This window comes from Dipteris shenzhenensis, chromosome 31 (assembly GCF_047967505.1).
Source record: "Dipteris shenzhenensis isolate YYH24624 ecotype China chromosome 31, Dip_SZ_1.0, whole genome shotgun sequence".
Lineage (NCBI taxonomy): Eukaryota > Viridiplantae > Streptophyta > Polypodiopsida > Gleicheniales > Dipteridaceae > Dipteris > Dipteris shenzhenensis.
In genome coordinates, this window is record NC_141626.1 from 798,408 (window position 1) to 822,511 (window position 24,104).

The following is a 24,104-nucleotide window of genomic DNA, read 5'->3' on the forward strand; positions in this document are numbered from 1 at the left end:
CGTGTTCAATAATAGGCCTTTGATGTTGGATTGATTTGAAGGGCCAAACACCGGTCTAAATTGGAGTCTTACTTTTCTTCAATTCTTGCTTTACTAAGTATTCCATCCATAGTACCAATCTTTGAATCTCTCCCGCCATTCTTTATTCCGGGCCTCCTAGCTTGTGAATCTTGCATCTTCTTTGTGGTAGCTACAAGCTCTAGACTTGAGGATGTTGTAATCTATCGGCAAGAGGCATTGCTGGTCAGATCCCCTCTTGCTTCTCCAATTTCTTCCATTTCAGTTGCTCATACAATAGTTCCTAAAGCATTGATTTTAGGAGAAACACAAGCTTAGCATGTGATTTCGGAGACGAATACAGTCCTGCATGCCTGTATGACTGTCCGTCACCCCCAGAACCGCCTCCTACTGCCAGGATTTCTGATAATGAAATCGAGGAGACTTTCCCAAATCCGAAAACAACCGCCAAATCCAATGCCGCACAAAACCTAGTTCCATGGAGGTCTGAACTGGTTGACATTACTGCGAGTTCCAAACCAAGCGTCGCCCACCAATGATTAGTATCGGCAGGGCGAAAGCTGCTTCCCCAATCGAGGCAAATTCAATAGGAGGGCAAATGCATTCAAAGCCAAATTTCACAAGCAGATGAGGTTGCAGAGGTTGGAATCGTTTGAAAGATACATGAGAGCGTTGGACAAAAAGGATTAACGTCCCTCTTATTTGGCCAAACGACAACCAGGACCTCGCTTGCTAATTGAATAGATTCGTGTGGAACGAGCGAGTTCTTCATACGAGTTGGCTCGCATTGCATGTTGCCCTAACAGGATTCAAGTTGCCGAAGAGGAGGCCGTCGGGTGCATTAACTTGTTAAATCATCTGCTGCTCAGCCGTTTACTCTCATACAAAGTCAAGAGAACACAAAATCTTTGATAGTCCCTTGAACTCCCTTCTACTTGGTTTCTGTGTTAAAGTTTATGATCCATGTAATGTCAAAGAAACCTTGCAGCACCTACCATCACGAAAACTGATACACAACAATAAATTTGTAAAGACAAGAATTGGTGCACGCTTTAGATATCCTGAGGCATAGCAACAATGCACAACATGTTGCACTTATGCACGCAATCGATTACAGTCGAGGATAAATACAAGGCTTTGGTTGTCAATCCAAACCAAAATTATCTCCAAGCGCTTAAGGGTTCTCTCTCACTCGTTCGTCGATGTTTAGATTTTCTCCCAACCCCTTGAGCCACGTGTCATGAATCTAAGCCCTTGATCTGGTTTCATCTTATGCCCTTGATTTTCTTTGATGTAAAAGCTAAGCTTTTGACTAAAGCACTAAAAGCATATAGGTGCTTTTTACAATAATAAGACTATATAAACATTTCAAACCTATTCGTTTTAAAGAGATGGTCTACTTGATTTGCAAGTTTGGGCTTATTGGCATGTGAAGCTTTGGAGAGCCTCTTGATAACCTTATGCTCTACTCTCACAAGCCTAAAAGCTCGACTTACTACAGTGATCAAACTCCCATTTTCTTGGAGACGCATGTAATGCTGGCTAAGTGGAGAGTGAGAATGTTATGTGCTCTACTTCGAACTTCCTCTAATCATAGTTGTCTTTTTGTGCTATCTAGAATCTACTAAATGATTTGAGAATGTTGGAATCATCCCGCTTAAGGACACACACAAATCCTCTTAGGGTCACATTGGCAAGTTTTTCAGATATTGTCTCTCAGCGTTTGACTACAATTACGACTATTGACATTCAGGTAATATGCCAGTTTTTTATCCATTCGTGAGACTTATCCTCAACACTAATATTCTCGGCGTTTATATTCTCGGCATTATCTCGACACCCAGGGAAGGGCCCGTTCCCTCGAATTATAACTCTTTGGGGAAGGAAACGCCCCGCCTCCCCGCCCACACTATGTGTGGTTATAATAATTATATATTATAATATAAATATTTTCAATTAGTGGTCCATTCAAAATTTCTTGTTTTCAATCTGAATTCTTACAACAGTCCTCTTGTTTAATGCATGTTATCGATGCTAGGGAGCAAGGAAATCCAAGATCGGAAAGAGGCCCTTAGATTGCTACTCAAATGTGTTTGAGTTGAGATTATTGTGATTCTTATTTCCACGTTCGCACAAGTACTGACACGTGAGCAGTGGGGATTCAGAACATATCAAACTTAAGCGATGATGGGTCGGAGGTCCTCTGCTCTGTTTTGTCGATGGCCGCTCCCGCTCTTTCTACGCCTTTCCAACCTTATGTTTACCAGGTAATGCTTCTCTTATGTTTCCTTTTGCTCCGGTCACTAACCTGCTTATTGACTCTAGTCAAAGAATGCGGTCGACTATATTGTTTGCTGCGGTCGACTATATTGTTTGGTGCGGTCGCCCAACCGTTTCTAGGCTTTCACGAGCTAGGGTCAATCACTCAGATTTGTCACTGAAGCGTATGAGGCCGTCTCGTCCTGCGTTTCTATGCTGCTTTTTTTGGCGTTTTCGTGAGATCTGCTCCGGTTTGAAGGAGGGCTCCAAATGGGTTCAATTTTCATATCCACTCTGTCGAAGCTCACATGTAGAAGCTTGCAGGAACACGCGAAGATGTAGTCATTGTTAGGTCGATGAAACTCCACCTCTAGTACCTCTAAATTCTTTTGCCCCCCTCAACAGAGAACCTTCTATCAAACTTGAGAATCAACCATACAAATCAGCAATCCACGAGGTGCTGATCATGGGAAAAAGAAAAACATCTGGTCTGTCGGAAAGAAACTAGTTTGTTTCTGGAGAACTCAGCTCACTGGGGCTAACAGCAGGCCTATACAATACAACTAGTGAATACCTCTGGCAGTAATGACATAGAATATACCTGTGGTAGGAGTCATGCGCTTCCGAATGGCGCGCAAGGTGTAGATAACATCTTGCTAGATGACATTAGAGTGGTTGCTGGGAACCTGATGGCACTTACATCTCAAAAATGCAATGGGCAACCTTGATATTCCAAGATGTAATGCTGGACACCGTCTTCCATACAATATACTTTGAGAAGGCCATGGGCACAAGTTAAAGGGAGAGTTGCCTTATGTGCCCATATCTTTATAACACTTAGGCATTGAATCCAGCGGCTGGGACAATGGGGAAGGCATGGCCTCCCTTTGTTAACCACAGGACCATCCCTAGATGGAGTCTCTTTGCATCCTCTGCGTGTTGGCCATAGCTCCCATGCAGATCCTCTGGCTGGGCAGCCCAGAGACAGTGCGAAATCTCTCCAGATCTCTGTCCACACACCGAAGGCATCCATCATCTACCCTCATTTACTCCAACTATGGGCAAGCCTCCATGTGCCCCCATCCAGAAGAAATAAGATATCTTTCAGGCGTGACCAAAATCGGGAAATAAACTCAAGGGAATCTTCTACTCCAACCAGTGACGCTCTCTGGAGGGGACTAGGTAGCTGCCTTTAACTGCAGGCGATGCCCAATCTGAGTCGTGTAAGAGTTACAATGGCGCCTCCTCCACTTTGTCCGAGCGTCCTATCTGAACTGGCTAGAACCACTTCTTCGTATCCCACCGAATCTTTCTGAGAGGCTGGCTCTCTCACAACCAACTAGGTTGCAGTAGGCAGCTTTTCCATCATGGCTCTAACTCCAAATTGGACCTGAATCCTCACTATTATCCAGTTGGAGTTTCAGTAGCAAGGTCGTGAGCTTTGTCCAACAATTACGTAATAAAGTGATGGCAAGAAAGAAAATATGCAATTATCTCCCTCCTTATGTAATTGATTTGTGGGAAGAATGAATAAAAAAGTATGCTTTTGGGTCAAATTTGGAAGGAGTGTTTTAATCCTTTAGATCAATCTAAAATCAAGGGCCTAAAATTGTACACGTGGCTTAAGGAGAGCTCACAAAAGTTTTGCTTTTCTAGAAAGCACGTTTCAAACCCTTGGATCTTCATAAAGATCAACGCCTATAATCACGACACATGGCTTAGAAAAGGAAAACTTCCTTCTAGGCTGCCTACCGTAAAGATGCCATCTTGTGCCCTCGTATCGAGCCAAGATTGGAACTGGGTCAATGGCCCAGTCCTTGCCCAATCGGCCTACTACTGTGACTCTTTGTCACTCGAGTGTATCTAGAACCTATCCTCCTCAAAGTCTCTTGCAGTCTCAAGTTGGAGAAGCCCGACTACTATGTAGAGTTCGCACAAGTAAGAGCCGTGGGACTATTGCAAAAACTGCATCTTGAAAGGCACCTTGGTCCGTGAGAATTGTCCATACCGGTGGTGGGGGCCGATTTACTACGCTTTCCACCCACCATGTCTCGGGATAGATCTTCGTCATTCGGGTTCTCTTAGATGAAAAAGTGCTTGCCCAGGGAAATACAAGTCTCAAAAGACCTTAGTTGGGCCACTGTCCCACTGTGCCTAACCACGGTGCGTCCTCTAACCCGGCATAGGTCATTGTTTGATGCTGCACCTTTGGGTGTCAAATGAGTGGCTCTCTCTCAAACTTCTTCTGGCATGTGGGACTGTCTTGAATGAGTCCGTGAGACAACTGTGGCCACACATGGTAAAGACTCCGCATCAAGGGGAAGCCCTACCTTGTGAGGGGAGCCTCTGAGAATAGGGGATTGCTGCCACTGTCCTCCTGTGCAGGGGGTGTTTCTAAGAAGCCCTCGTTGGAGCAAGAGCTTCTAGGGATCAGAGCCTGGGTTGAGATCTCGTACCACTCGCTTGCCCAGAAGGGCTTTGCTTTGCATCTCTGGGTCGATAATGCCATCCACATAGAGTGCCATATTGTCTGCAAACATTGAATCCAAAAGCTCCTCCTCATGGCGGATTGGGAGCCTCATCCCCGTGAGGCCTGTTGCCTCAAATTATAGAAGGTGGTCCGAAGCCTCTGCGACAAAGAGGAAGAGGACTGGGGTAAGGGGACAGCCGTGATAAGTTGAGCAAGAAAGACCAAAGGGCCTCTCTTGTGTGATTGCATATGAACATCTAGTTGGCACTCCTTGCATACATGGCCAAGGCCCGTCGAATCCACTTGTTCGAAAAGACCATCCTTTGCATCGTGCCCTCTATAAAGGACCACTCCATATTATAGTCCTTCTCAAAATCTAGATGAAGGATCATGATAGGCCGAGACTCCTCCCGTGCCCAATCCACTGCCTCCGAAAAGGTGGAAATATTGTCTAGGATACTGCATTCTTGAACAAACCTGTTTGCGTATCGTGGATAATATCTATGAGATGAGGGCTCAACCACAAGATCAAGACCTTGGGATCTTATAAATGGTGTCCAACAAAGTGATTGGTCTACGATGCCGAATGCCAGATTTGTCCCCCCTCCCTCAGGATCAACCAAATCCAGCCCTGACTCAAGGATTGAGGTAGAGAGCCTGAAAACCCAAACGGATGGGTGCTAGGATGTGCTCCCACAAACACCTAAAGAAGAATGGGGCCAAACCATCCTCCCCGGGGCACTTCTGAGGCGGGTGGGCCTTGAGGGCCTCCCAAAGCTCCTCTTAGGTGATCGGAACCTCCAGTTGCCTTCTCAAACTCTAGGAGGCCACTGACGGTACCTTAGCCCACATTGCGTCCCGGGCTGCAAGGATTTGGAGAGACTTCTCCTTAGATTGGAAAAAAAAAGATGTCGATAGAAGTCAGTGGTCATATCTAAAATCTCTTGAGGGTCTGAATGTATTCGACCGCTTGCATTCCTCAAACGTTGGAGCTGTGTCCCTGTTGAACGTGTCTAACCTTATGAAAGAATTGTCTAGTTATCTCGTCCCTTGTTGTACCTAGCGAGTAGGGGAAGAGTGTTAAGAAAATTGTGCTCGTCAGACCTATATGGCTTGGAGATCAAGCCTCACGCGCTCGTAAGGGTCTATGAGCCATTGTGAGGCTCAAGTCCTACTGACTAGGATGCTCTATGGATGCGAGATCACGTTGTAGTGCTCTCTCGTGCTCCTGTGGGGAGTGCCGACTGCAAAGAGTCTAGGATTGTAACTCCTCACTGCTCCTTTGGCGTAAAGCATCTAGATTATGAACCCCATTTTTGGGGAGCCCACAACAGGCTGCTCTAAGTGAAGCACGATCAGGGAGTGATTTGACATTGTCATACTTGACAAGATACCCATGGCTCCCCCTTAGTGCATCGCTCAATCCCCCACAAAAATCGGGTCAAGATGCTCTAGTAGGCCATCATGCCTCAACTTGGTAAAGGAGAAGAGAGGGCTGCAAGGAAGTGTGGAGAACTTTGCCTCTTTCTATGGATCCCGGCCGTTGATCGTGTAGATGAACTGCTCCCAAGTGCTCCTCTCCACCACTGGTATTTTGAGAAGGAAGCTCCCCCCTGCTTGTCCTCTGCAAACTCTTGGTTGTTGAAGTCACCTCCAACCACCTGAGTCAACGTTTGGGAGGCTCTTAGTCAATCGCCTCTAGAAGGTAGGGCGCTGTTGCCTGCAAGCAGTGGCGTACACATTCAGGATCCCAATCGTGGAATCCCCCATCTATAGACCCATCCAAACTGCCCGACCTATGATTAGCTCGCCTTGGTCAAACACGTTGGAGACCATTGCCTGAGAAACAAAAATACAGAACCCTCCACTCCTGCTTGCTCGCAGGGACCAAACCTTAGGACCCCTACCCAAAAGAAGGCGGTGAGTGCGTCTGATAGCAGATGCTGACAACATATGCTTTTGAATCAAAAGAAAATCCGCTGCCCGCTCTACCATAGCCCTCTAACTCCCGACAAAGTATCAAATGTTGTGGCTGCTGACGTGCACGGTCATGGAGCTAGGGCATGTTCGAACTCACCATGGTCCAACTCGTGGGGAGGAGGGGGGTGGTGAGCAAGGCCCTCCTGTGGGCGGGAGCTGGAACGGCAAGTTTGGATTTATGTGACTTCGAAGGGGAGTAGTCCTCATCTGTGCGATGGCATGTCAGAGGCAAAATAGGCTCAATATCTACCTTTAAGGCAATGGAAGCTAAAAAATGAAAGCACAATGGAGAAAAACGAGATGCTGTAATAGATTGTTGCAAAACTGAAGTGTGGATGGCTCAAGGGAGAGCCAACATAACAAAACCCTAGGGCTAACTGCCCTAACTGGACTAAGTGTCCTAACTGACCCAGATGGTGCATAAACTAACTGTACCAATAGTCCTAACTGACTATAACTAGGCTTACAAGGCTCATACCAAGGTATAAGTGGCATCTATGGATAGCCCATGAGATAGCCTACAAACCCCTCTCCATGGTAGGGGCTGAAGTATCCTGGACATAGCTCAGGATACCTAAATATCTAGTGTCATGGTGGCACATGTTCGTCTCGTAGGATATAGCAACCTATGACTGTATAGAGTACAATAGATCAAGTTACAAAAGGTACTAAGTTTAAAGCTTGCCGAAAAGCCTAGGTCGAGGTAGTGCCTTCGTAAAAAGATCTGCCAAGTTGTCTTCAGTGGGAACATAAGACAACTCAATATCACCTGCTGATAATCGCTCTCTGACATAGTGATAGTGAACCTCAATGTGCTTTGTGCGAGCATGGAAAACTGGATTCCGTGTAACAGCCAAAGCACTCTGACTATCAGTGAAGGTGACGGTAGGAGCAGTCTGACATGCACAAAGATCTGCAAGTAGCTTCCAAAGCCAAACACACTCCACTGTAGCTGTAAAAGCCACTCTGTACTCAGCTTCACAGCTAGAAGTAGCAACTGTACTCTGCTTCTTGCTGAACCAAGAAACACATGAAGTACCAAGCATAAAACAGTTGCCACTAAGTGACACACGAGTGTCAGAACAACCAGCCCAATCACTATGAGTGAACCCATGCATGACAAGTGAAGTATCAGCTCCATAAAGAAGGCCTAAATGCTGAGTGCCTTTAAGATATCTGAAAACAGGCTTCACGGCATGCCAATGGTGCATAGATGGGCTGTGCATATATCTGCTCAACTGTGAGACAGCATAGTGTAGATCAGGTCTCGTATGGCATAGGTAAATCAAACAACCAATTGCCTGCTGATAGAGAGTGACATCACATGTACCGCTGCCATCCTCAGAAAAGAAGTGAAAACCAGATCAGGTCTCGTATGGCATAGGTAAATCAAACAATCAATTGCCTGCTGATAGAGAGTGACATCACATGTACCGCTGCCATCCTGAGAAAAGAAGTGAAAACCAGTCTCTAATGGTGTGGATATTGGCTTGCAATCCTCAAACTGAAAATGCTGCAAAAGCTGTCCAATGTACTTGGATTGTGACATCAAAATGCTCCCCTCACTACTAGCGAATTGAATGCCGAGATAGTAGTGCAGAAGACCAAGATCAGACATAGCAAATATCTGCTGCAAATCAACTTTAAAATCTGCAATTTGCTGAGCATGTGTCCCAGCTACAAGCATGTCATCCACATAAAGGACTAAAATCAGCAAATCTGTCCCACGCTTGCGGATGTAAAGGGTAGCCTCTGTAGGGCTGTTCTGAAAGCCAAGTGTGAGCAAATGAAAATGAATTCTCGAATACCAAGCCCGAGGTGCCTGCTTCAATCCATATAGGGCCTTTTTCAAGCGGCATACCTTGCTTTCAGAACCTTCAACCTCAAAGCCAGGAGGTTGGGAAACATAGACCTCTTCCTGCAAATGCCCATGAAGGAAAGCTGTCTTAATATCAAGCTGATGTATCTGCCAATGAAAGTGGGCAGCAAAGGCAATAACAATGCGAATGGTAGTGATCCTGGAAGTGGGAGCAAAAGTCTCCTCAAAGTCAATGCCATGCTGCTGAGCATAGCCCTTAGCAACAAGACGGGCTTTGTAACGGTCCACTGAACCATCAGCTTTCCGTTTGATCTTGTAAACCCACTTAGTTCCAATGGCATTCTTGCCATAAGGTAAATCACATAACTCCCAAGTGTCATTCTGATGGATAGAATCCAATTCAGCTTGCATGGCCTTCATCCAACAATCATTCTAAAAGGCATCTTGATGACATAATGGCTTTTCATTGCATGCTGTAGCAACCAAAGCATAAGTAACAAAGCTAGCATGCTCTTTCCAGACAGCTGCTCTCATACGGGCGGGAAGAGGAGTGTCTTGTTTGCTGTCTTTTAATGTGTCAAGGAGCCGATGGGGTACCTTTTTAGGCTCCTGAATTTCTGCTCTTTCCTGGTCAAGAGCCTGGTGCAAATGATCCTGATCAATGATAGGCATATCAGGCTGGATTTCTGCATGCACATGGGGCTGTAAATGACCAACAGATGGAGGAGGGACAACCTCAGATGGAACATCATCCCGAGCATCGGATGGAAACAAAGGCATCAAGCTGTCAAATATGTTTGGGCCATCAACAACGGGCTGTTTTTGACAGTCCAGCAAAGGCATAGTGGAAGATTCATCAAACACAACATCCAGACTGACAAAGCACTTGCCCGTGCGGGGCTGATATAGCTTATAGCCCCTGCTCTCTGAACTATATCCAAGAAAAATGCATTTCAGCTTTAAGTTCCAACTTAGTGCGTCTCTGTGAAGGCACATGAACATAAGCTAAGCATCCAAAAGTCCTCAGGTGGGAAATGCGAGGCTTACGACCTGTCCAAGCCTCATAAGGTGTGATAGTTTGCAATGCCTTTGTAGGACATCTATTCAAGATGTAATTTGCACACATGACCGCATCCAACCACAACTTATTAGGCAAATGTTTGCCTTTCAACATGCATCTGGCCATTTCCATCGTTGATCTATTCTTCCGCTCAGTTACGGGATTCTGTTGAGGAGTATAAGGCACCGTGCATCGATGATTAATGCCACGGGAAGCCAAAAAAACAGCAAACTCCTTCGACATGTATTCACCCCCCCTGTCTGTATTAATGTGAGCAATGTGCAGCCCACTCTCATTCTCAGCCAAGGCAATAAAGTGCTTGAAGCATGAAGAAACATCAGACTTGGATTTCAATGCGAAAATCCAAGTGTACCTGGTGAAATCATCAATAAAAGTAACAAAATAGTAGAACCCCTCAAGAGTTGCAACCCTCATGGGTCCACAAACATCACTATGAACCAGATAAAGCTTACGTGAAACACCAACTCTCCCATCCTTGGGAAACGCAGCACGGTGCATCTTACCAAGTAAGCATGGTTCACAAACATGTTTGGTAGGCGTATGCATTTTGGGAAGATCCACAACCATATCTTCCTTATATAACTTCACCAGGGCTCCAAAATTGAGGTGTCCAAACCTCTCATGCCACAAATGAGTATCTGCCATGGTAGAATCAATAGCAAAGGCATGTGCATCGGCAAGTGCAGCATCATATTCTGAACGTCTGTCATAAGCATCAAGTCTGTAAAGACCGCTAGACAATGTGCCAGTCAAAACCAAGGTAGAGGTATGTATAACATCATACACTGCACACTTCACACCATTAAAAATAACCTGAAAGCCACATGTAGCAATGGCTGAAATAGAAATGAGGTTCTTACGAATGCCTGGAACATAAAGCACATGCTCTAGAGTGACAATACCACCAGAGACAGAAGTAAGAGCAACTTGCCCAATACCTTTCATAGTATATGATGCAATATTAACACAAGTGACACTGCCCCCCTTAGATGTAAGCTCCAATGAGATGAATAACTTCTTGCAGGAAGTGATGTGCTTGCTAGCACCACTATCAAAGAACCAGGCATCACGAACATCTGAAATTGCCATACAAACATCATGAACATCAGGATTATACTGACATTTAACCAAGAAAGCCCAATGGTGGTCTTGTGCGAAATTAGCAAACTCATGTCGATCTTCTGCACTAGAGGAACCAGATACTGCAAGACCAGACTCTTTCTTTTTCTTTTCAGATGCTATGCGCTTCCTGCATTTAGAAATATCATGCCTAGGTTTCCTGCAATAGTTACATCTCTTCTTCTTTTTGTTATCCCCTGAAGAAGAGGCACCATGTGAATGATGAGCATGGGAAGGGCTTTCCAGTTGAAACCTTGCCTTTATCTTTGTGTTTATGATGGGCAGCAAATGCTTGATCACTAGCCATAGTAGCATTGCGATTCACATGGCTTTGCTCCTCCTGAAGAAGAAGAGCAATAAGCTGGTCAAATGAGAAATGATTGGCATCACCCCCTGCAACCAACCTCAATGTAGTAGCAAAGCCTTGATATGAATCAGGCAACCCATCAAGGGTATTAGAAACCAGCTGAGAATCAGGCATAATCTCATCAATGTTGGCCAATTGCTCTTTCAAATCTTTTACATTAGTGAGATAGGCATCCGTGTTACAACCCTCATCAAGCTTTAAATCTTTCAATTGCCCGCGGAGATAGGCAACCCTCGCCTCATTCCGCACGTGATACAAAGATGCAAGCTGATCCCATGCTTGCTTAGCTGCCTTGCAAGACCGAATATGAGGGATAATAACCCGTTTCACTGAAAGAGCAATCAAGGCATGTGCTTTGGCATCACGACCATCCCACTGAATTTGCTCCTGTGAAGGAGGCAAAGCACCTGGAGCAGGAGGTGCAGGAGTCCTGGCTGTAGCAGTAGAACCATCACCTGAAGAAGCAGAGGCTGCAGGTTTAGCACCGATAACAGTGCGTGTAGGCCTGGCCTCAGAACTTGAAACAATATGCCATAGATTCTTGGCAACCAAAACATGTCCCATCATGTATGACCACATGGGGTGATTGGTGCCATCAAGCTTGTCATCGGCCCCAATCAACCCAAACAAATCATCTTTGCCACCAGACATGGTAGCATGCGAACTCAGGGTTCTAGAGGAGACTAGCAGATAGAGAAGGCCTTTTGGCAGAGTACCACACGATCTATCTCTTGTATTGTGTCCATAGCTTTGGATGGAAATATATTGTTTTGGTGGATTCTACATCTGGCTTTGTCTACTGTCTATTTCCCGATCTGCACATATGTGAAGCACATTAAGTAAAGAAGTTTGTGATTCCACTCCCCACACGCACTGTGTGAGCTCTTGGGCATATTCTATCATCTTCTGCTGTGCGTACCCTTTGTTGGTTAATTTCTAACATGGAGGTGTGATAAATATCTCTAGTTTCCTCCATGGGCGTGTACTCTCATGTTGGTTTTTAGTTTTCTTGGTCTCATAGGTTTTTTGGGCATTCTGCAGATGTTAATAACTCTTTCTTTCTTTCTCCAAAGAGCACTCCTTATGGAGCTATTTGGGGACATAAATAAATTGTCTGCAGGGAAGTCCTCCCACCTCTACTTTAAGCAGAACCTTAATCATTAAACAGCTTGGCTGGAAGCAAAGCGCTTGAGAGGGTTGAACTCAAGGTTCTCGACATACAACGTGATGATGATGATGACGGTGGAGCAATAGAAGGGGCGTGGACTCTTTCCACCCTAGGAACCTTTGCCCAATATGTTGTTTGAGATGTAGGGCCAAGAGCACACAAGCTGAGCAGTGGCAAAAATCTTTGTGCAATAGATGAGGTCAAGCCTGTCCAAGCGGTTGGGGAGTTAGTGGTGAAGTTCATGACCCTAGTTTTATTAAAAATATATGACTTGGTCTCTTTATTCAAAGCATCTGTACATCTCCCTAACCTTAGTAAGTGCAACAAGCCTCTCACATTCCAAGAGAGAATTCTTCATCTTTTTATTCTCTATCTTAACTTTTGGTTCTCACTTCAGCTCTTGGGTAAAGTGGGTGGATCCCTCTTCACAGCTCTCAATTCCTCTTAAAGGTATAATGGAAGCATATAAAATTTCCCCACCTCGTTTTAATGCCAAACTCTGGCTGTGTCGTAAAGAGGGGGCCATAATTAAAGATGGTGTTGGATTTACTAGCCTCAAGGAGGATATTCTATAGGGCAGTCGTGTAAAGCAAGGGGCTCCACTTCCTTCTTTTCAAATCTTTGTGGCTGAAATCACTTCAGTAGCTGCTTTATACTTTGCCCGTACGGTGCTTCTTTTTGAGAGGATTCCTTTCCTCAAGAGGACTTGTGTTCCATTCGTATCTTTCTCATTGTCGACTGAGCCATTTTACTCTAACTATCCCTGGAGTTTTGTTAACTGCAGACCCATAGACTTCCAGGACAGTTTCCGTCACTATGAGTAAGTATCTTGCTTTTACGATAGCGATTAGGCAAGTTGCAATAGCATAGTTTTATCCCTTTTTGTTTGTTCTCAGAAAGGTGTATGGTTATTACTGAGGGGGGAGTTTGGTGAACCCTCAGCTAGACACGTGCAGAGTCCACCTCTGTATGGGTTAGGCTACGTCCTCCATGGCTTGTATGTAGATGTCGAAAAAATGGCAAGAGATGTAGGTAAATCCATTCAAAGGGAAGTATAGTGAAATGAAATGGAGCGCTCTACCTGTTGGCTTTGGAGATAGACAATGTTGAGCCCTTGTATTCGTCTGCTGGAGCTTCAGATGGCACATTCTAATTTTAAAAAGTTATTTGATTCCTTTTTGTGTTTTTTGATCTTCAGAATCTAGCTGCTCAAAAAGGTCGTATAGATTGACAGGCTGCAAGTTATGGATGCCTCATTTTAGTGTAGGTGCTGCAATAGAGCAACAGTTGTACAGTACGGTTCCACGGATATATGTTTTGCACCCAGTCATAACTATGATATTGCTTGGAAAATCATTTGACGAAGGCCATCGAGATTGAGAGGCTGCGTGTTATGAATTCAAACTTCATTCAAATGGTTGCTGCACTAGAGCATGCATGAGCAATAGGGTTCCGTAGATCTTTGTGTTTGAACTTTGGTAATTCTCCCTCCAATAGATCAACATCTCGTTATCCATCCAAGCAGATCACCAAAAAATCCCTTTCTAAGTCGCCTTGCATTTGATACTGCCTAGATTCATCCCACTTCCTTAGCAGGTAACCGGTTACCATTTGATATTATGTTATATCTTTCTGCTTTCTCCATCCTTTTCTTTACAGAGACATCAAATAAACACACTTTCATTGCATAAACTTTAGAAGGAACGTGGCTTACAGTTAGATTGGCAGGGGCAAAATCCTCTCACCGCATCACTTGAGCCAGGGGCCTTAATCTCTCCTCTGTCTTCAGGTTTGCCAGCAGTATTTTGCAGACGAGGCGACTTCAATTTCTACCAGTTTCTTGTAACATCTCAATCATCTCTTGGCTACAAATTATGCTCCTTGGTTTGCATTGTGACACAAATCTAGATACAATTTGATCAGCCCCATATTTTGTGCCACGCTGAGCTTCACTTTTCCTGATCGCCCTCCTGCTTCCCAAGTCTTGTCTTGTTGGACAATCAGTTCTTGATTTTCTTATGCAACCAGAGGAGTTCTGACAAAGAATTTTCAGATCTTGGCTTGACCACCTCATGATTGCATCATCAGATAGCTTTCCAAAGCTTCGAAGTAGATATTTGGTAAGAAGCTGAATGCAGCATTAGATAATTAGCTGGAAATGTTCAAAAGAAATTTTCTGAAACAACCAGATAGGGAGTTATTGATTCTTTAAAAATAAAATTTAATACTGTATAAATCAGTCAAGTAGCCGGATTCTTCTACTATGAGGGTACTTGGTTAGGAAAGCAGTGAAGAGTTTTTTTAGTGTCTTAAATTTCTAGTTGTTTTTTTAATTACAAATTTAAAATTTTGCCTTTTGGGGCCTAGCTGGTGGTCGAACTCACACGCGCTCACGCACACCCACCCCTCTCAACCACCATGCTAGAACCCCATTGGCAATTTCTAGTGGTTTTTTAAAATTTAAAATTAGTATCTTAGTCTTTCGCAAGTTAAGGACTAGAGCAAGAGGGGCAAGGCAGCATTGTGGAGAGCTCAGTCTGACTGGTGTACAGACAAGATTAGTGCTTGGTAAGTTAAGGACTTGAGCAAGAGGGGCAAGGCAACATTGTGAAGAGCTCAGTCTTACTGCGTACAGACAATCTCGCGCTTAGACCTCAGTATCACCCAATCTTCTTCATGTTATTAAAGATTTAGCCATCATATAATAGGCTTGTATTGATGGCAAGGTTTTGCTTCCACTACTTTGCCCATGCCATACCCTTGCTGAACCTTCATCCATCGTCCTACTAACATTTCCTATATTCTGCTCAAACCAGTGAGGCTTTTGCTCACCTTCAGGCCCCATTTCCGTATTAGTCATATCTGATTCCATTTGCTTGCTTTTGTTCCTTTCCGCTGCCTCTTGACAGACTTGCTACCTACACTGCTCACCCCCCAGTGCTCTTTCAATACTAGATGCTGCAACCCTGACAGAGTATGAAGAACCAGGCTTCTCGAGAATGCGAATGTGTGGAATGCATGCAGAATTTGAATGCCAATTGGCCCTCCAAGGGGGAAGAGCGCCCTCGTGAGAGTACTCGTTTCTCTTTCGATCTACGTGCAAGGTGGGAGAGAGAAGGCGGATGAATGCAATGTGGTAGAGAGAATGCTACGAATGACCACAATGAAGGGGAGTATGTCACCACAATGTAAATATCCTAAGTCAAAGTACAGTTGACCATTTATTTGATCATAATTAAAGAGTTTTATATGTGTTAATTATGGTCAAAGAGTTATTTTAATGGTCAAAGGATTGACTACGGTCAAAGATACTTGACTTTAGTCAAGTAAACCTGACTTCGGTCAAGGAGACTTGGTTTATTACCAAGAGGGTTAACTGCAGTTAACCAGAGAACCATAGAGCTGACTACGGTCAGAGAGTGTTGACTTCGGTCAACAAGACTTGGCATGCGCCAAGAGGGTTAACCCCGGTTAACCAAGATGTGCCAACTTCGGTTGGAGAGACTTGGCTATAATTAAGGCGCCTCGACCCTTGGTCAAAGCTCCTTAATTATAATCAAGAGTGTTGACTCCGGTCAACTAGAGAATAAATATATATTTTTATATTTATTAGGTGTGCACATGTGTTCAGTGGGGACGCCCACCGTGACTAGAATTAGTCCACAGTGTGTTATTTGCATGCAAAGCGCTAACAATTAATGGGTGCCATGGTGGTGCGCTTTAATTAATTGTTGCAGGTACTAGGAAGAGTTATTTTTCCTAAGCGCTACGGGAGCCTGACAAGCATCTAGGAGGCGGTTCGTGTGACCAAGTGCTTTGAAGACTCCAGAATGGCCCTTAGTGGCATGTAATAGGGCTTAGTCTAGATTTTAGACAAGTGGCATGTTGCCAATTTGAAATGAGCTTGAAGCTCTTGTAATAAAGGGGATTTTTCACGTTTTGAAGAAGGAGGTTACCAGACAGCTCTACGCTGAACTTTTGTAATAGATTCTCTCTCATGAATTTTTTCGGGGGGTCCAGCCCGACGTTTTGTCGTGGGCCCTAGTGCATCTACAGAGAGAGGGAGTGAGGGAGAGCTTATGAAAGTATAATTACTGTCTTTTATGAGCTGTAATTGCTGTCTTTTATGAGCGAGTCGGTTTTAGAGTACCCCTTCATTAATGTCCCTTGAGATCACTCAAGTTCCATCTTCCTATTTAGACCTACCATTAGCCTATGACTCTTGCACCTACCTTTTAAGGCACTCTAATGCACCCTTCCCTTTCCTATTGCCCCTAGGATGTAGACACGTGTGTGCACATCTTTATTACTAATCATTGGCCAATGTTACATAGTGTAGCGGTACTATTTACACCGCTTGATCGATCATAAATACAAACATATAACTGCACCATCAAATTGGCGCCTAACTATAATAAGGTTCTAATGGCTATGAATTAACTAAATAGTCATTTTTCTTGTCATGACATAGAGATCGCAAGATATGGTGCTTCCTTGTAACGCTCTTAGAGTCCATTTGACTTTAAACCTGAAGGCCTTTAAAGATATCTATCAAATTGTACAAGCAGAATGAAACCAGTAGCAATACTAAGCTCACATGATGAATAGATGCTTTGTAGCCACCAGCAATTTCCAAGCTCGCGCATTTTATTTCCTGACTTTTAAGGCAGAAGAATGAAAAGGTCTCTTCCTGCTAATAACCAGGATACCCCGCTTACTGATGTGCACTTTTTACATATAAAGATTTATCTGATGCTGCTTCATGTAATGCTGCATCATGCAATTGTGCTCCATCTAATTCTGGTTTGACATTAACTTTCTATAATTGTGTTATTCATGTAACCGCATTGTTTTGCAGAGTCCCCAAGCTTCCCTTGTACCTTTCCAGATTCTTGGTGGAGAAGCACAGATCGTGCAGGTTGTATGCTATACATTTCCCTCTTTTATCTGTTAATCAACAACTATTGCGGACCTTTGATGCATATGGTAATGTCCCAAAATATTGGAGCTAATTGACTTGGATCTGGATTGTAAATGTAGCATATTTTCTGTTCGTGAATTTTCAAACATGTTTTTATTAAGGATTTGTCTAGAGAATGCAAGTATCACATAGAGTAATGTGTGTACTACTAAAGCTTGTTCTTTTGAAATAGATTGGCATTTTTTCATGCTTCTAGGGTTTTGCCTTAAAAATAATGGACAAAGAATTATCTATGTTGAACGGCCTATGGCATGGGCATTTTCATTTAATAGGAATTACGTTGAATGCTGTTATGACTGGTGGTAATACCCATTCTATCTCTATGCCTAGAGCGTTGCTTGCTGGCGCTGTAAAGCATTGTCTTCAGGTTTGCAAGGAGACAATAAGAAAGCAGATTGTGGGTTGTAGATTAAGATTCCATTGCTCAGCTCAGCTGAGGGTGGAGCTCTTTTGGACAGATCATTCAACATCTTTTAAATAATCAACGGCAAGAACCTACATCTTTTCAAACTGAGCATATGCGCCTTTTGCCCTTTGTCAAAAACTTTTCAAAACGTTGATACTTATATGAGGTGCATTTTAAACATGGCAGACTACCTATTCTAGGTTTCAAATGATTTTGAGGAAGACTCATCTGCAATTCCACATTGTTTGGACACCCTTTATGCAAACGCCATTATATCACTGATTGGAACTATGAATGATTTAGGAACTGAGGCATGCATAATAGTTGCAACTGTCCATTCACAAGTACTTGTGAAAATGACCTTGAAAGCTGCTTCATATAGATGCAGTACATGTTAAAGTTTGGCTTCTTATAGTGAGAGAGAGCTTTATTGTGGGTGTGTGTTGGATTAGGGTTGATCACCTCCCCACCCGTGAGCCCCCAAATGAGGAGCGTCTAGGGGAGGGAGACCTAGGATGGAGCTGCCACATGGGCATCCGATTGGATACCATGTGGGCAGCATGCCTAGAGGGAAGATGTGGCTGCCACATGGGCAGCACCTCACAGCAAAACAAAGAGAGAATATGGGGCTGCCATGTGGGCAGAACAAGTAGAAATATCTGGCTGTTTGGACAGGTCTATAGGAGGCGGATGATGTTAGCAACAGTTCGGATGGCCACATCAGCGGTACGGATGCCTGGTGTAGGCGTACGGTGTCACTGGGACGTGAGAAGTGATGTAAAGTATCTTTGTAACTCACCCCATGCTTAACCCAGGGTTAACCATGTTTTATTGCAGAGTTTGCATCTCCTTTGCTTTCCTTATAGAAGAAAGGGGTCACCTTCAGATGGGGTCCCAAAGAAATTGCAGCTTTTGACCTACTGAAGGAGAAACTCTGCTCAGAACTTGTTATTATTTTGCCAGATCTTCGCAAACCCTTCACTGTCCAAGTAGATGCATGTGGGATCAGCGTAGGAGGGGTACTTATGTAGGATGGTAGAGTCGTGGCATACGAGAGTAGAGTGCTCCAGAACGCTGAAATGAATTTTGGTATCTATGAGAAAGAGATGTGGGCTGTCATACATGCTCTTTCAACCTAGAAGCATTTTCTTTTAGGTGCTGATTTTTCATGTTCAGACCGATCATCAGTCATTGCGGTACTTTCCCACTTAGAGAAAGTTGTCTGAGAAGCATATGAGGTGGGCAAATTTTCTTTCTATGTTTCATTTTCAGATTGTGGATGTTGCTGGGAAGAAGAATGTTGTTGCAGATGCACTCTCACGAAAGCCCACCCTAGATGCAGTGTTTGTTAAGCCACAAGTTTCAGCCCTAACCATTGCATATCATGATGAGCTTGATGCCATGAAGGATCAATATGCCAATGATGCTGATTTTTCTCGGATTTACGATCAGTTTGTTGATGGTCAGAGGCATGAGCAATATACTTTGAAAGACGGTTTCCTGATGATGCATGGCAGAATGTGTGTCACGAAACAATTGACGCCAAAAGTGTTGACAGAGAGTCATGCTCCACCCTATGCAGGACACAGAGGCATTGATGCCACCATCAAAGCTGTGGAGCACTATTTCTTTTGGCCATCATTGAGGAAGGATGTCGAGACATATGTCAAGACATGCATCACCTGCCAGAAGGTGAAATATGATAGACAGAAGCTGGATGGACTGCTGCAGTCTTTACCATTCCCGATCGACCCTGGCAGATCATTGCCATGGATTTTATCTTCGATCTTCCTCGTACACTGTCGGGACATGATGGGATATGGACCATTATTTGCAAATTCAGCAAGCAGGCCCACATTATTCCCGTAAGGAAGAAAATTACAGCAGACCTGCGGGTGACAAGTCTTTTTCGGAGAGGTATCTTTGAGAATATGGATACCACGCCGAATTTTTCATCCTCTTTCCATCTTGAATCTGATGGGTAGTCAGAAGAAGCCAATTCCACTGCCCTTGATCTTCTCAAGTGCTATGTTTCGGATCAGCAATCGAAATGGGAACAATGTCTGCCGCTTGTTGAGTTTGCGTACAACAACATTGTACACTCATCCATAGGGAAAGCACCCTTTGAAATTGTGGCAGGAGAACGGAAGGTACCTCCCATTCTTCATATGAAAGAGAAGATTTTTGAAGGGGACAGATTTGTGGAAAGTTTGGATGTTGCTTACCAGGATGTCAAAACAGCCCTTCAGAAAAGCTAACAGAAGCACAAATGGGCAATAGATAAGCATTGCCACGAGTTACTCTTGATAGAGGGCAATTGGGTGCTGCTGTGTTTCCAGAAAGCACGACTTAGGAAGATGAAAGGCAAGGATAAAGTGTATACAAAGCTGAAGATGAAGTGGTTTTTCAATGCATTAATGATGACCACTTGGACCATACACAATGCCTTTCATGTGAGTAGGGTTAACCATGTTAAGTGTAGTAATGGTTTGGCGATGAGGGACTGGCTAGAGGAAGTGCACACTTCCTAGAAGTTCCTAGGGGCAAAGTCTAGGTGCACCACTAGGTCCTAGGGGCAAGGCAAAGGCTTTAAAGAGGGGTCTAAAAGTTGGGCCCAAGGACAACCAACGTTGTCCTTGGTATGGTGGTTAGAGCTTTAATGAAGGGCCAAGTGTCATGCATGTAGGTGCATGCTCTTCCTCCACGTACCGTCTCTCTACCCTCACTCTCCTGGAGGTTGGCAGGTCTAGCATAAGCTCTCTCATGCATTTTCATTGCATTTTCTAGCTCCTCCTGCTGTTGTGCTGCTGCTCTGGCTGCTCCCTTTCCTTTGGCACGCTTTTTGAGGCATCCTTGCTGCATGCACACATCTTGAGGTGCTGTATGGTGCTTGGCACGGATCCCGTGGTAGGGAGGATGGCATTTATAGCAGTCCGTACAGCAGTACAAGCTGTACGGTGCAGCCCCTGAGGCTGCTGTACGGGTTGGTTGAAGCGAGGATTCGAGGCACATATCTTGGTGTTGAGGTTCTGGGGCAGATCTACATACTTGTGGTCCTCTCCAGCCTTTCCTTGCCCTCCTCCTGCTCTCTATTTTCATTTCTCTCTTCTCCCGGTAGCTAGAAGTCTCCTGCACCCCGTGGGGAGTTTGGACGGAGGATAGGCGTGAGGAAAGAGCTCACCCGTTTGGCACAGACAGCGGGAATTGGTTCCAGGTTCTGTTTTTCATTGGCCTTTCTTGCTTTGGAGCTTTTGTAGTGCATGTGTGTTGTTTGCAATCCTTTCAGGACTCCTATAGGTGCCTGAATGCCTCTCAGTTGGGTCAAATCAGAAGTGGATGCTTGAGTATGCCTTGCCTGTTGGTATTCTAGTGGTGCATCTGGATTAGATGCCTTGAAGACAAAGAGAGGATTTGCAGAGAGGAACAGTGCAGGTGTGAACCCTTGGGGCAAAGCACTTCCATTCAGAAGCATTAAATAAATACCCTAAGGGGCGCCAAGGCATTTAGCCTCCCCTTTGTTGTTGTTGAAGTTTGTTTTTAAGTTTTCCTAAGTGGTTGAAGTGACCGAAGCTTGCATTGTGGCTATTTATGAAGTTTATGACTGAGTAGAAGAAGATCACTGCCCTTTTGTTTATTGAAGGCCGGTTTCAGTGGTTCCATTGCCGCGACAATCACCATCTTCTTACAGAGGTGAGCCTTGGGAGTGTTGGGTGAAGGACACCTTCATTGCAATTGTTGCTATAGCCATCAATCTTAGCAAGCATGTCACACCGGAGGTCATTGACCATCTCTGAGCAGGAGGGGCAAGAGGAAGACATGGCATTGACTATCTTCCGTACAACATTGGGGGCTCATACCTTATCACTTGGAGCAGCATATTGAGAGCAAAAAGGAGCAGTAGGAAGGCTTCCGTTGGGCCTACATTCAGGAGGTGGAGGAGGCATGTAGGTCTGTAGAGTCTACATATGCTCAGAGGAGCTCGTGGGCTCAGAGATCTTGGAGTGCCAGGCAGTTAGTAGGAGAGCTTTGGTAAGATCAGAGGAGTGCGGTTTGGTGGGACTCTACATCTCTTTTGTATAGTGTTTGGTTTTTGGAGAAAATATATAATTGTGGATTCTATATTGTCTTGGATGCTTTGTCTATTTACTGGCTTGCACACACATCTATGATTGTGAAGTACACACAAGTAAATAAGTTAGATTTCGTAGTGAAACACTTCCATGTGTAATTCGTAGGGATGCTTATCAGTCTTCCGTTACGGGATACTCTATGTAGGGGTTTTATTTCTAATAGTGTGGCCGTCCGGTGAGGATGGATAAACATGTTCATGTGGAGGCATGGTTAGGTTGGCTATGGTGGCAATCCAGGCTGGCTGGTAGGTTAAGTTGGGGCCCAGTTGTTATGCTCTAGTTGAGGTAACATGACCTTGGAAGGGTTAGTCGACATTCTCCTTTACAGGACCGACTTTGTAATTGAAACCAGCCTCAACAACGTAAAGGGTGGTAGGATCCACGTAAATACAACATATACAGTAAATAGACAAACAAATTTGCAACACACCACAAATCACAGGGGAGCTAGAGTGCTTCTACTGAGAAAAAAGGACACCGATTGGCCCCAAATGCTGGTGCCCCTTGTAGTATTTATTTAACATTCATTTGAAGCCAAGAGGCTGATTACAAAGGTCTCTGGGAAGCTGCTCCTCAGGCAAACCAACACCCTCAGACTTCCCGTCCAACCCTGTAATTCCCTGCTCAACTTCAAATGGTGAACGGCATCCAATCCCTAGGCAATCTTGTATGCTCAGCCAACCAAAGTATGCAACAGAGACCCCAATAGCATCCACTATTTGAACCACTCCTGCAATCGCACATTCAAGTGCCCAACCAGCCAAACACGGCTGATCAATTGCAAGACAAAGCCCTCAACAGCTGAACTCTGGTGCAATCAAACAACCAAACACTTCCCAGCGGGTTGCCACAATCTATAGCCTCCCTGGCCATTGCCCAACAGCATAAATCAACCCTTCTTCGCGAGGAAAGAAACCCAAACGCAATAACTAGCCAGCAACCAACCTGGGAACGGCAAAAGCAAGCAAAGACAAGCCTTCTTCTACCTAGAATCCTTAGAAGAAAGGTCACCTTGGCTAGAAAACCAAGATCCTGCGAAGATAAGCTGATTTTGCTCTGGCACAGCTCCAAGATCAGCTTTGAAGTGAACACCTATGCCTGGAAAGTTACCAAAACCAGTCACAACATCCAGAAAGCTCCAGAAAATCAGGTCGAAATCTCTTGCAGAGCCTGAAAGCCTGAAAAAGCAAGTTGCAGTTCACCCGAAGCAGCCTGGTCAAGTCTAGAACTTCTGGAACAGCGCTAGAACCAATCGCAGGCACCTGGAACAGCCTGGAAGAGCCCAAAAGCAAATCACAAACTGGAATAGACACCCTGGTAGAAATCGCCACCTGCAACGGACTCCTGGATCAATTGCGATTTGCTCTGGCAGGCCTTGGATCACTTGGAACTGGCCCCTGGGTAAAAACGAATTTCCCTGGCAGGCTCTAGAACACCTGAAACTGGCCCTTGGGTAAAAACGAATTTCCTTGGTAGGCCCTGGATCACCTAAAATTGGCCCCTGAGTAAAAACGAATTCCCTTGGCAGGCTCTGGAACACCTGAAACTGGCCCTTGGGTAAAACGAATTTCCCTGGCAGGCTCTGGAATACTTGAAACTGGCCCTTGGGTAAAAATGAATTTCCTTGATAGGTTTTGGAAGCTCCAAACTGATGATCTGGCTCCTTTGAAACTGATTTGGCCAATTGCATCGAAAAGAAGGGCTCCCTCCCCCTTTTAAAGCCCTAGACTCCAAAAAGCAGTGTTTTTTAAATTGCACCACTCTTTTGGCTCCTAAAAGCAGTTTTTTAATTACACCACTCGTTTGGCCCCCCTGTTGCACACTTTGGCCCTAGGAATTAATTGCCTAGTAACTAGGCGCACATTCACTATTTACAAGGGCCCACTAGGAATTTTAATTTCCCAAGTCCCGCCCCATGGCCGGACCCTCGCGTCCCAGAGGCTCAAGGTAGTCACGTGCAAATTACGGGAGTCGCAAATCAAAAGTCCCATAATTTCACGTCCTTGGTGCTTTATTCATATGGTCAAAGGAGTCAATGTCAAGGTCCTTGATGAGGGAGACTAGGTGGTTCCAAGGCTAGGAGCCGAAGTGCACCTACTTAAGAAAAACGCCTAGGGGCAATTGGATTAAAAGGATCCCAAGAGAGGGGTAAAATGGTGCATTTAGTGAGGGTTCAAAATTGTGACATGTGGCAAGAACCATCTAGGGATCTGAGGGCTTTGGTAAAGCCTGCAGGAGGCAAAATGGACGTGTGGTCTTTTGAGCGTGCTTGACCAAAGGTTGGTTGGGTGGATAGATTGTGTGCC

The 24,104-nt window shown here is 44.6% G+C and overlaps 1 protein-coding gene across 4 annotated transcripts in view; it reads left to right on the top strand.

Moving 5' to 3' along the window:
- The first annotated feature begins 2,171 nt into the window (after nucleotides 1-2,171).
- The window catches only part of LOC147880875 (uncharacterized), a 79,143-nt gene continuing 57,210 nt past the window's right edge, over nucleotides 2,172-24,104 (top strand). Inside the window, exons 1-2 of one of the 4 annotated variants that reach the window (XM_087402440.1) lie at nucleotides 2,172-2,285; nucleotides 17,140-17,199. In XM_087402440.1, the coding sequence (XP_087258566.1) occupies nucleotides 2,238-2,285; nucleotides 17,140-17,199 (108 nt within the window). In that variant the 5' untranslated portion in view covers nucleotides 2,172-2,237. The remainder of the gene's footprint in view (nucleotides 2,286-17,139; nucleotides 17,200-24,104) is intronic. The other 3 variants (XM_087402439.1, XM_087402437.1, XM_087402438.1) reach the window with 3 other exon arrangements.